Raw genomic sequence first — 12,816 nt, forward strand, 5'->3', positions numbered from 1 at the left:
CCTGCCTCAGCCTCCCAGACTGCTGGTATTATAGGCATGTGCCATCAAACCTGGCATAGAAATCTTAAATTTCCTGAGAGCATGGAGGAAGAAGAAAGGGACATGGTAAGAGTCTGGTGGAGAACATGGTTTAGGCCAAGGCAGAGGGCCAAAAAGCCCAGCGAAAAGCCAACACTAAGCCATTGTGGTGGTGCGTGCCTGTAATCCTTGTGCTTGGGAGGGAGAGGCAAGAGGACTTCCACAAGTTCCCTCAGCTACATAGGGAGTTCAAGGACAACCTGGACTGCATAGCAAGACCCTGTTACCAAATCAAACCAAGCCAAACCAAACCAAAGCAAACCAAACACTAAAGCTGGAGGAGGTCTGTCTGGGAGGGCCTGGATATCAGACCCGGAAGACTACACAGCAGGAAGACCAGAGGGAGAACTCCCTAAGTGGGAAGTTTCTCAGAAGGCCTCCCACAAGGACCACACCCAGGAGCCCTTAGGGGACAATTCTGGCGGAGGAGGCCCGGGGACCCAAGAAGTTTACGGTGAAGTGGAGGGCAGGGCTTTTTTTTTTTTGGTACCAGGGGTTGAACTCAGAACCTTGCGATTGTGAGGCAGGTGACGGAACTACTGAGCTAAATCCCTGGCCCCTTAGGGTAGGGCTTTTAAGGCTACAACTCCTCCCAGTCACCTCTTCAACACTGAACTCCATTTTCTACCAGCTGCAGAGGAGAGAGGCACTGTGGTACTGTGGTTACAGTGCAGACTAGGCCATGGACAGCCTGGGTCTGAGGCCTGGTTTCTTCTCCACTTCTTAACTTTGTATACATTATTTTTGGGGGGCCTTGATTTCCACATCTGTGGAAATATAATAGTACCTACATGATCACATGATCGGGCTGGGGATTTAGCTCAGTGGTGCCACTGCCTGACTCGAAAGTGCAATGTCCTGAGTTCAATCCCCAGTACCAAAAAAAATAGTACCTACATGATATGACTGGCTGGAGGGTTGAGAAAATCAGTTAAATATAATTAACACACTACTCTCACAAATAGCTATTAATTTATATACAAATCAGTCAAGTATTTTGATTCATGTTGTTCCCAAAGTGCTTTTTCTCCACCTCTCAAATCCTTCCCACTCTTCAAGGTCAACAAAGGCCTAAAACGCAATAAAAGTATGGAGGCTGTACAGAGTATAGGTTAAGAACATGGATTTGGGAGCCAGCGAGCTTAGGCTTGAATCCTGGTTCCTATAATGTTGGGCAAATTATCTCATCTTCAGTTAGTTCATTTGTAAGTGAGGACAACTATTATGGAGAGCTAAGTTAGGTAGAAATATTCTAGGCAGTCAGACAGGATTAGACCCTCGAGGGAGTCAGTGCAGAGGATAAGAACACATTACAACTGTGGCTGGACGTACATCTGTTGAAGGCCAAGTCTAAGATAAAAACAAAATGCCCTGACCTAAATGCCTCTCCAAAGGACAAGCAATAAATTGAAGATTATACTATAATTGGTATCACCTGATCCAATAAAGTCTAGATAGACATCAGTCACCCATAAGGGTGACCAGGACCTCCTGATCCATATCTCCCTAAAAAGGTCCTTGTTCTTTCCATATACCCTTGCTACATGAACTGCTTCCTCACTGGATTAATATTACCTAAGCAGCTATACTTGTAATCTTATTTGTTGGTCATAGTTTTGACTCATGCTGTACCCACCTCGTGATTTGGTACCCACCTTGTGATTTTGCTCTATAAAACTTCCTCTGTGAAGTGAGTTCTACAGCAACCCACTTTCAGGTCCCTTCCTGTCTCTCAGGAGCTATCTATCTCAATAATTTGTTCCTACTCTTAACCTCTACTGTTCCTTAGAATTCATCTTTCCATTTTGGGGAACATGAACTTGGCCTATCTGACGTCTAGCAGGTTGGGAGTTACAATATTTCCCCTGTATCAAAACCCCAGTACTTGCTTCAGAAGGTCATTATGAAGACAGGAGGACTGACTGAAAGCTTAGGAGCATTTTCAAGGATGGCTGGAATGGAGCAGGTACGATTTCAGTGCATGGTAGTTAAAAACTTCTAGGTTGTCAAGGTATAGTACACAGCAGGAAAATTAACTATTAAACGTGGCTCTTTTTTGCCCTCTGGTCGCCTTGAAGGGCAGGGATGGGCAGTTAACCCATCCTTGGCTTTAGTCCCTAGCCTGGCCCATATTTCCTGTTCATTAAAGAGGCTAGATTGAAATTAACCAGGAGTCATCGACCTGTGCAGGAGAAAGCCATCCACAAAGGCAGATAAACTCCTGATTGGGCAAGGAGATATACAGGCAGTGACTAAAATCTGCTCTTCTCTGGAATATCTGAAGAGGCTTACCGTTTGCCTGGTCATTGGAGGAAGACGCTTCAATTTGAGATGTATTAAAGCTTGTGGAATTGGGAGTCAGCAGCCCTGTGTCAGATATCGAACACGGCTTTGGAATCAGCAGTCAGTCAGGGTCATTATATGTTAAAATAGGAGTAAATAGCCTACTGTCTTACTGAAGTGAAATAGCAAGAGCAGCAACTAATGTTTACTGAAGATTTCACACAGATACCGATAAAACTTACTCCATTTTACGGATGAGGCTGATTTTTCGCGACCTCCCGCAGATACAAAGCAAACAAAATGGAAGAGTGAAGATTTGAACGCAGATGTATTAATCAAACTGCTCAAGGGTGAGGCAGTGACCTGGCGGGGATAAGAGTGGTACAAAGGATGGAGAACAGGTCCTGCGGGTCACGGACTCAGCGGCAGGAGAGCGGGCCGTAGCTTCCCCTCCCCACAGCGCGTAGCTCAGTAGCTCCGCCGCCCCTCGAGCTTACGTGCGCTCCGTGACCGCCGCGCCGGACGCGGGGCTGACAGCGTAGTGCGCATGGCCCTGGCGTCCCGGAGGAGTACTCCCCCCCCTCTAGGCGGTCGCAGCGCCAGGAAGGGACGCATGCGCACACTTGGAGGGCGGAGGGAGGTCCTGAACGAGTGGAAAGATTTGGTAGAGAAAGTGCGCGGGAGTCCGGGGGGGGGGGGGGTGCTAGCGCGCAGGCGCGGCCGGGTTGGAGCGTGTGTTGGGGCGGGGAACTGCCCCCAGAATCTCAGCGAGCTATAGTCGGCACTGCATCTCTAACCCGTCGCCATGGCCGCCTATAAACTAGTGCTGATTCGGCACGGAGAGAGCGCCTGGAACCTGGAGAACCGCTTTAGCGGCTGGTACGACGCTGATCTGAGCCCGGCCGGCCACGAGGAGGCGAAGCGCGGCGGGCAGGCGCTACGAGGTACGGCCGCGCCGGCTGCTAGCGGCGGTGTGTAGGGCCCGGTGCGCGGCCTGGAGGCCGCTTGGCTCGCACCCGCGCTTTTGGGAGGGCAGCCCTGGGAGGCGGCCTTCCATCAGCTTGTTCACTGGTGCGGAGGTGGGCGCGGGGTTGGGGAGTCAACTTGCTCAAGGTCACCCAGTGGCGCGGGAGGCCGGCGAGAGGACGGGGCGGTCGCAGCCCATTGAACTGTTCAGGACGCTCCCTGGCGAAGTTCTCCCATTTTGGTTTGAGGGTTCACCAACTCCGGGACGAGTTGACACGCTTGGAGCCACCTGTGAAGGCCAGGCCTTTTAGGGTCACTCCCAGGGCCTGAGGCTCCTGCAGGAGGATGCCCGGGCACCTAAGAGCGGCAGTATCGAAGGTTTCTCAAGAAGCTGCTGCAGATCCCAGAGAAGGTTCATGGCACCATGCACGTGCTTGTCCCCGGCAGCGGGGGGTGGGGGGTGGGGGGGAGTGACGCTTTAGGACATCAAGAAATACTTATGCTTGTATAGAATTGCAATTCAGCAGCATGCCATAAACACTGCGTCCAACATGCATCCACAGATGTAATTGAGTGAATGAATGAAGGATTGTAGTTGGCGCTCTTTACAGCCCCATAAAATGAGCATATCTTACTCCCCTCTTTCTCATCCCTTCCTGGCCACCTTTATGGTTGGAAAGAGTGAGGACTGGAAAAATGACTTGTTTAAGGTCATATCTACTTATTTTTCGTCCAGTGTTCTTGCTCTATTTCTGGGTGGAGTAGCATGTAATTGTGAGAAACTGGTGGTGGCCTGTTGGCCAAAGACAAAGTCTGGGCAAAGGGTGGAAGTGGCCGAGATAATGCTGACCTGTTTGCTTATCCAGACTTGCCGCTGCGGCTATTCTCTGTGATTTTGGAATGCTAATAAGGAAGCATTCCCTGCTGCCAGCAATTCAATAATCCCTGGACTGAAGAGTTGCTTCCACTGATGATTAGGGCAGATCATGTTTTGCTGTCTTTTAACCTCTGGACAAAGAAGCAGCTTTATAAAAGGGCTATTGATGCCTGGTTGGCGTGGCGCTAATATTTAAATGGCCACAGATTGTCCTTCCTAGCCTTTTGCCTTTACTGTACACCCATGTGAAATGAAGTGTGTGTGGGGTAGGAAATGAAGTAAAGATTTAGAAAACCTAGGGAATGTAATCCTGTTGGGGGCACGAGAATGCTATGGGACGGCCTATTGTAACCGTCTAGGAGAGGCCTGGAAAGGAAACACGCTGGTAAAGGAAGCCATTTTCTTTAGCTCTGGCAGGAAGAATTGTATAGGTCTATGGTGGCCAGCTCGTGCCTATCCTAGGACAGAGTAAATTTACTTCTGTCCTCTTAGATGATCAAAGGTTAAACTTGTAACCTCCGTAAAACAACAGACCGCATTTCAATTTTAAAATAAATATTGGTAGGATTAAGTTTTAGAAGATAGGATGTAAATTATTAATATATAGCATGGGTATTACAGATGCTTAAAGACTAAAGGCAAAAACTGAATGATGAAGACCATTATGAATCTGAAAGGTCTGAGATATATATTAATCACGCTTCCATTGATATGATTTGTAGTCTTGAATCTGATTTCAGGTGGAAGTGAGAACTGAGTTTCACCTTGCAACCTTAAGGCTGAGAAAGGGAGGGATTTCCCTGCGGGAGAGTAGACTCTACACTTGTGTCCACTCCATCCCAGCTATTACTTTAATGGGCAAGCCAAAGAAAGGCATTCATTCTGCTACTGATCCTTCAGGGTTCTCTGTTAAAGAGTCCTATGAAGAAAGGCTTTTCTCCTTGGGGACTATTTGTGAATTCAAAGTGAGACATTCCACTGCAAGTGGAAATAATTGCAGTGAAATAGCCTGTAGTTTTTATCATGGGAGCTGAGGCTTGCACTATGGGTACTCGCTTCCGAGTGACTCAGCCTTTTGCTGGGGAGCCATTCTTCCACTTACGGTTAGGGAGGTGACGGGAACCAAGTCTAGCCGGATTATCCTGAGGCTTAGGGATGGGATCTGTCTTTGCTCTGTGGTGGTGGGTTTCCTGGTGGTTAATCCCCCATCCCCCATTGGCTAGTTTATAGTAGCCTCATTTTCACTGAATGACTGACAGGGAAATTTACATTTTAATTACTGTTGCAAACCTCAGTATGAAGCAATACCCAGGAAAGTTTGTGCTGAATTTTGAAGAGGACCTTGAGTTTTTTCCTGGCTCACTGCATAGGGAAGGTTCATCTCCTACTTTAGAAGGGAAGAAGAATAAGCTTTCATGAAAAAGATTCATTGTAACCTATTGGTTAGGCCGACATAACTCAATTACACCCTCCCCTCCCCCAACTGCTATGTATTAAAGAGACATTGGAGAGATTTGTTTATAAAGGAATCAGATTGCCAGCGTTTGGTTTCTTCAGTGAATAGCTTCTAAATTTGGTTTGACACTTAAATTGAAGTTGGTATGTTCTTCTAAAGGAAGAGGCTGGCACTTTGGCAGTAATAAAGAGAAGCTATAGATTATGAACTTTCACACTCCTTAATGGACATACAATTTCTGAAGTTTATCAGCAACCTCCAGGAGCTCTTGGTATGTCCTGATTGTTGGGATTTTAAAGTTCCATTTTTCTGGGATAAGTCTAGAAAATAGCTATCAGAAGTGACAACTCTGTGTCCCAGGTATGGTGACATATGCCTGTAATTCCAGCACTGTGGGAGACTGAGGGAGGATTACAAATTCTAGCCCAGCCTGGGCAGTTTAATAGCTTAGGGAGACCATGTCTCAAAAAGTATTTTATTTTTTTCTGGTATTAAGGATTGAACTCAGGACCTTGCACTTTTGAGGCAGGTGTGATGCCACTGAGCTATATCCCCGGCCCCTCAAAAAAATAAAAAAAAACCCCCAAAAATCACCCCCCCCCCAAAAAAAACAATTAAAAGGGCTGGGGCGTAACTCAGTGCAAAGGGGGAGGGTAGCTAGAGATGGTAGTTAGGAGTTGGATTTTGAAGTTACACAGCCTAGGCTGTGACCTTGGATAATTTAACTCCCACATCTTTATTTCCCTCATCTGGTAAAATGGGTTGTAAAGAACGTAACTTCATAAAATTGTTATGAAGACTTCAGTAAAACATTCAGTGCCTGACCAATGAATGGTAAGCCCTCCAGAAATGTTAGTTATCATTTAGGAAGAGAACTGAGTTTTTAGAATCTCTACATAAGTGAAGAAGAAATAAATTCTTAAAATGTGTTTAAGCATAACATTTTGGGCAATTAGCATAAGCAGCACAAGCTTCAGGTCAGCTAGTACATTTAGGCCTTGGGGTAGATGAATTGTTGGGGAACTACTGTTATCTGTAACAAATCAATAAATTTTGTCTTCCTTGAAGATATTATAATTACTGAAAGAATATACAAAAGAAAATATTTGGCCAAATAATTTCATTTAGACTATCTGTATAAGATTTTTTTTTTTTTGGTGCCAGGGATTGAACTCTGGTCCTTGGGCTTTTGGGGCAGGCGGCGGAACCACTGAGCTAAATTCCTGGCCAAGATTTTTTTTTTAAGGAGAAGAGGTTTATTTTGGCTCATGTTTCACAAGTTTCAGTCCTTGCATGGTTGGCAGCATGGTGGAAGGATCTGGCAGAGGAAAGCTGTTCATGTTGTGGCTGCTAAGAAGCAGAGAGCCTGAATAAGATTGTAAAAAAAATTGTGGCTAAGAATGAACCTCATTAGCTTATCACTTGTAACTTTTAATTTACAGATGCTGGCTATGAATTTGACATCTGTTTCACCTCAGTGCAGAAAAGAGCAATCCGGACCCTCTGGACAGTACTGGATGCCATTGACCAGATGTGGCTGCCAGTGGTGAGAACTTGGCGTCTCAATGAGCGGCACTATGGGGGTCTGACTGGCCTTAATAAAGCAGAAACTGCTGCCAAGCACGGTGAGGCTCAGGTAAAGATCTGGAGGCGCTCCTATGATGTTCCACCACCTCCGATGGAGCCTGATCATCCCTTCTACAGTAACATCAGTAAGGTATGGACAAACCCAGGTTTGGTCACTCTAACAAGGATCAGGGAGTTAGAATCTGAGCTTCACTTTAACTTGCATAAGCATCTGTTTAGTCCCATTGACCTTATAATTCATGATAAAGTAGTTAACGGGGGTGCCTTGTTTCATCCTTCTCTCTTTTTTTTGAGACATGCTCTCACTGTGTAGTTTAGGCTGACCTGGATGGCACTCACTGTAGCCCATTCTGACCTTGAACTCATGGGCAGTCCTCCTGCCTAGCCTCCCAAGTTTTGAGATTACAGGCATGCACCACCATGCCCGGGTCTCCTCATGACTCTCAAAAAAAAAGGGATCTTCCTTTTGCCAAGGAATGACCTTGTTGGGCAATGACTTTTTTTTTTTTTTTTTTGTACTGGGGATCGAACTGAGGACCTTGCGCTTGTGAGGCAGGTGTCGGAACTACTGAGCTAGATCCCCAGCCAGGAATGACCTTGTTATACGATTTTAATTCATAGTTTATGTTTTTTACCTGAGAATTTCTCTCTTTCTCTTTTTTGTGTGTGGTAACTGGGGTTTGAACCCAGGGGTGCTTTATCACTGAGCTGCACCGACCACAGCCTTTTTTATTTCTTATTCAGGATGGGCTCAAATTTTTGATCCTTCTGTGTCAGCCTTTTTGAGACAAGGTCTTCCTATGTAATCCATGTTGGCCTCAGACTCACAGCAGTCCTCCTGCCACAGCCTCTTGAGTGTGCTGAGATTATAGCCATGAGTCACCCTGTCTGGCCAGCCTTTCAAGTAGCTGGAATTATATGCATGTACCACCAAGACAGGCTTCTATCTCCACTAACATATTTTATAAAATCGAGAGCCTTTGGACTGCAAATTAAAGTGAATTGGGAAGAACTGCATTGCATGACTTTTTTTCTTTTCTAAGTTACATTTCTTTTAAATTGGGTAATGAGAGAGAGAGATGCAGGATTATGATTCCCTTTCCCCAAGCTCTCAGCTACATTCTGGATCCTTGTGAGAAACCTTTACCATTTAACTAACCTCTTAGGAGATGAGGAGCTGCAGAATTGAAACGTTGTGAAAACCATTTAACAGACCCAAGTCAGGCGTGGTGGTGTGTGCCTGTGATGCCAGCACTTTAGAGGCCGAGGCAAGAAGATGATAAGTTCAAGATCAGCCTGGGCTGCAGAAGTCAAGGCCAGCCTGGACTACATGGCAAGATCTTGTCTCAAACAAAACCAAAGAAAAAATATGCAACCAAAAAATGAAAACAGATGCAATCACTCATAACTGGTGAACCTGAAATTTGTGTTTTAGGATCGTAGGTATGCAGACCTCACTGAAGATCAGCTGCCTTCCTGTGAGAGTCTGAAAGACACTATTGCCAGAGCTCTGCCATTCTGGAATGAAGAAATTGTTCCCCAGATCAAGGAAGGGAAACGGGTCTTGATTGTAGCCCATGGCAACAGCCTTCGGGGTATAGTTAAGCATCTGGAAGGTATGTGCTTTTTTTTTTTTTTTTGGTACCGAGGTTTGAACTCGGGTCCTTGTGCTTGCACAGCAGGCAGTGAAACTGCTGAGCTAAATCCCTGGCCCTTGGTATGTGCATTTTTTTAGAGCCTTCAAGGATGGATAAAGCAGATCCGCCACTAATGAAGGACTTATTTCATACAAAGGAGATTTCCAGGAAAGGGCTGACATACTCATAGCCTCAGAGACATTCTAGGATTGACACCTAATGGAAAAACATGTCCTATCCTTGTTTCTCAAAGTGTAGTCTGCAAAAGTGACAGCTGGACCCGCTGAGTACTTGATCAGCATTCAGAACCTCAGGTTCTATTCCAGACTTGATCCAGAATTAGCATCTGTTCACAAGTGTTGGGATGCCCTCCTCTAGACTGGGACTGCCAATTGAAACTGCTAATAAATTCTTCAGTCAATGTGGTTTAAGTTCTCATATAAATTTCAGTTTACATCTTAAATTGCTTCATTCCTGAAGACCTAGAGGCCCAGAAGTGGTAGATGGATGTACTATGTAGGTCCTGTATAGCCCTCTATATTATAGGATGCAAGAGATGTGTATAGTCCTGCTTCCCCGTGGGCTTCTGGATCGCACTTTGATAGGAATAGCTGCACTATAGACCTTTCTGTAGTTTGTTGGTGGCCCATCTCAGAATCCTGCATACCCCCTGCATATGTTTTCTTGCTTTTCAGTTTGGTGGCTAGAGAAATTAGGACTAGGGTCCATTCCTTGGGGGATGGATCTACTTGCACAGATCAGAACTATTAGAAAGATTAGCAAGTAAGAGTCAGAGTGAGAGTAAGAGTGTCTTGTTTTAATTCCTAAGAAAGACCTTTGGTGGCTGGGGGATGAGTAAACCCAGAAGGGAGATGTGTATTCACACCTTGTGGGGCTGATCATGGTGGTTATTTCCAGGTCTCTCTGAAGAAGCTATCATGGAGTTGAACCTGCCAACTGGTATTCCTATTGTCTACGAGTTGGATAAGAACTTAAAGCCCATCAAGCCCATGCAGTTCCTAGGGGATGAAGAGACCGTCCGTAAAGCCATGGAAGCTGTGGCTGCCCAGGGCAAGGCCAAGAAGTGAAGGCCAGCAAGCAGCCTGCTACGCCCATCCATCCATTCCTCTGTACCTGTCCCCCACACCCATCACACTGATTACATCTGTAGGCATCTTATATTGTAGTTGCAGATGGGGACCTGTGGCTCCCATTTTCATTTTAGCATTTTAGCTCCTACATCTACTCCCTTGATAGAATCTAGTCAGAATAGTACCTCTAGGACACAAGTTCTCAGTCCAAGCCCAGGGAAGGCTCTTCTTATCCTGGAGAGTTGAGAGGTAGTAACTGTTTTTTCCTAGAGCTTCTGCTTTGTTTACTAAGGATGTGCTTGAGTAGAGGACAGGGAGGAACCATGCCAAGCCATGACCAGTGAGGAGAGGCCAGAGAGCATATTGTGCTCCTAGGAGCCAGCCCTGTACTCTCTAGTCTGGTCACTGTCGGAGAGCTCAAGTCATTCCAGTGGGAGATGAATGTAACCTGCATGGTGATTAAAAAAACAATGATTTCCTCCCTCACCCTAGAGGAGCTGACTACAGAAGGTTGGGATTAATCCTGAATTAAGTTTATGTATTAAATTTTTCTACAAAAAAAAAGGGTAAACAAAAACCCTTCTGGGGTTTCTAGTGGTGGTTGAATAGTTCCACGTGTGGTCACCAGAAAATAAGCCATTCCTCACACTAGTACAGGATAAACTCTGGCCTCTATGGGGCAGGAGTGCATCCTGCTGTGTATCTTAGGATCCCTCTGCCTTGTTTTGGTGGCAGTGAAAATGCCTCTTGACCATGTCCAAGTGTGTCTCACTATGTTTGATTTCTGAATCATGTCCCAGTTGGCTTGGCCCTGCCACATGGGCCCAGTACTCATTTTGAGCATAACTTAACTTTTTTCCAAATCAGTATAATAAAGGAGTGATGTGCAATATTTCCTTGTGTGATGTGTTACACCTTTTGTCCAAAGAAGTCAGCGTTCAAGTTGAAGTGTTTATGACCTACAAGCTCATTACATCCTGAGAACACTTGAGTTTCTAGCATTCTCCATTCCTTACAATAAAGTCGTTTTTTTGAGACAGGGTTTCACTATGTAGCCCAGGCTGGCCTTGAACTTCTGGTGATCCTCCTGCCTCAGCCTCCCCGGTGCTGGGATTACAAGCATGGGTCACCACTCTGGGCTAAAGTGCCCCCACCCTACCCCCGGTACTGGGGATTGAACCTCAGGACCTTGTGCTTCCCAGGCAGGTGCAGCACCATTGAGCTACATCCCGGGCACCTACAATAAAGTTTTGACTAAAATCTTGGCCTGTTGGCAGGAAGATAATAGCCCACATGCATAAGGTACGTCACCACTAGGAGACCACTACTAGATCTCCAAAACAATACTTCTCACTCTGGGATACATCAGAATCATTTATGGAGTGTGCAAAATGAATCTGGCTCTGGATTTACCTCTTGAGATTTGGGAACAGGCACCAGCATTTTTTAAAAAACTTTTTTTTTGTACCGGGGATCGAACTCGGGTCCTTGCGCTTGCAAGGCAGGCGGCAGAAACACTAAGCTAAATCCCCGGCCCTAAAAAGCTTTTTAGGTAGGTTGAGACAGGGTGTTATGTTCAGGATGGCCTTGAACTTGTAGCAATCCTACCACATGGTGAATGCTGGGATTATAGGCATGCACTACCCTGCCTAGTTTAAGGCTGAGAACCATCACTCAAGGTACAAAAAGAATAGCATTAAACTTTGTGTGGTGGTGCATACCTGTAGTTCCAGCTATTCTGGGGGCTAAAATAGAGTTGCTTGAGTCCAGGAGCTGGAAGTCAGCCTGGGCAACAAAATAAAAACAAACCAGCCTCCTCTTTGTTTCCCAAAGCCAATTTAAGATTAGCAATCTCATTATCACTTAATGGTTCCTGACCCTCTTTGGACATGCTCAGTCAGTTATAGGAACACTTAGATAAAAAAAAGTTTTAGTGATGTTGGGGTTGAGCAGCCCAGGTCCATATGCATGCCAGGCAAGTGCTCTACCACTGAGCTAATATCCCCAGCCTTTTTCTTTTTTCTTTTTAGTACTGGGGATCAAACTTGGGACCTTGTAAGTTTGCTCATTCCTCATTCCAAAGATGTTCTTACATTGGCAGTAAATGGTCCACTACACCACAATGTCCTGAAAAGGAGAATGTGTCTTCAACAAAACCACTGGCCTTGGGCATGTTCCATGCTGAAATAAGTTGCTCAGGCTGGCCTTGAACTCATGATCTTCATGCCTCAGCCTCTCCAGTAGCTGGGATCACAGGTGTGTACTATCAGGCTGGGCTTCATCAAAAATTTACTGAGTATTTGAGCTATGTGTTAAGTCATAATACTGTGTTCTGGGGTTCAAAGAGAATCCTGTCCTAAAGAGTTCAGGCTACTTGGGGAGACAGGCATATACAGTATTGAATGCTTACAAGTAAGAGAAGTCCATTAGCTGTTGTTTCAATTGCTCTTAGGAAGCAGTGATATGTAAATAAACTGGTATCATGCAGCCTCCATTTTGCCATCCTGACTAAAATTATATACTGAAAACATATAGACTATTGAAACCCACATACTCCAACTAGAAACTACTGAGAAGGGAAATAAATCCAGCTGGGTACAGTTTGCTCTAAATGAAAACCAGCCTTTTTCCATTTGCAGTTAGTATGAGCAGACAGAAAAAAGACACAAAGATAATATATCCTGATTCAAATAAAAACCTAAATACCTAATATCCCAGGTTAGACATGCTGCTTGGGTGACTAATAAAGGCCTCCTAGCCACTTTCTTTTTTTTTGGTAGGGCAGTGATGGCGAACCTTTTAGTTTTCAATGATAATAAACACCTGGCTATGGCACGCAGG

At 45.3% G+C, this 12,816-nt stretch overlaps 2 protein-coding genes across 5 annotated transcripts in view; one reads left to right on the top strand and one right to left on the bottom strand.

Annotated features, from left to right (window-relative positions):
* Rrp12 (ribosomal RNA processing 12 homolog) overlaps positions 1-2,984 on the bottom strand; it is a 47,567-nt gene extending 44,583 nt beyond the window's left edge. The window contains exons 1-3 of one of the 4 annotated variants that reach the window (XM_087185063.1): positions 2,859-2,984; positions 2,604-2,724; positions 2,371-2,445 (exon numbers count right to left, since the gene is read on the bottom strand). The gene's annotated coding sequence lies outside the window, so the exon portion shown is untranslated. Of the gene's footprint in view, positions 1-2,370; positions 2,446-2,603; positions 2,758-2,858 lie in introns of those variants that run through there. The other 3 variants (XM_087185061.1, XM_087185064.1, XM_087185062.1) reach the window with 3 other exon arrangements.
* On the top strand, positions 2,981-10,867 carry Pgam1 (phosphoglycerate mutase 1). Its single transcript, XM_004838587.4, has 4 exons — positions 2,981-3,305; positions 7,103-7,377; positions 8,683-8,863; positions 9,803-10,867. The coding sequence occupies exons 1-4, from the start codon at positions 3,167-3,169 to the stop codon at positions 9,970-9,972; spliced, it is 765 nt and encodes a 254-aa protein (XP_004838644.1). The 5' UTR covers positions 2,981-3,166; the 3' UTR covers positions 9,973-10,867.
* Positions 10,868-12,816: the final 1,949 nt, after the last annotated feature.

This window comes from Heterocephalus glaber, unplaced genomic scaffold (assembly GCF_053883595.1).
Source record: "Heterocephalus glaber isolate CG9 unplaced genomic scaffold, H.glaber_assembly_v1.0 deba00001497, whole genome shotgun sequence".
Taxonomy (NCBI): domain Eukaryota; kingdom Metazoa; phylum Chordata; class Mammalia; order Rodentia; family Bathyergidae; genus Heterocephalus; species Heterocephalus glaber.

Excerpts from the sequence above, each read along its gene's own strand:
- Pgam1 (XM_004838587.4), top strand. The coding sequence starts at position 3,167 with ATGGCCGCCTATAAACTAGTGCTGATTCGGCACGGAGAGAGCGCCTGG. Across the intron at positions 3,306-7,102 it reads CGGCGGGCAGGCGCTACGAG|ATGCTGGCTATGAATTTGAC; the intron begins GTACGGCCGCGC and ends TTTAATTTACAG. Across the intron at positions 8,864-9,802 it reads TATAGTTAAGCATCTGGAAG|GTCTCTCTGAAGAAGCTATC; the intron begins GTATGTGCTTTT and ends GGTTATTTCCAG.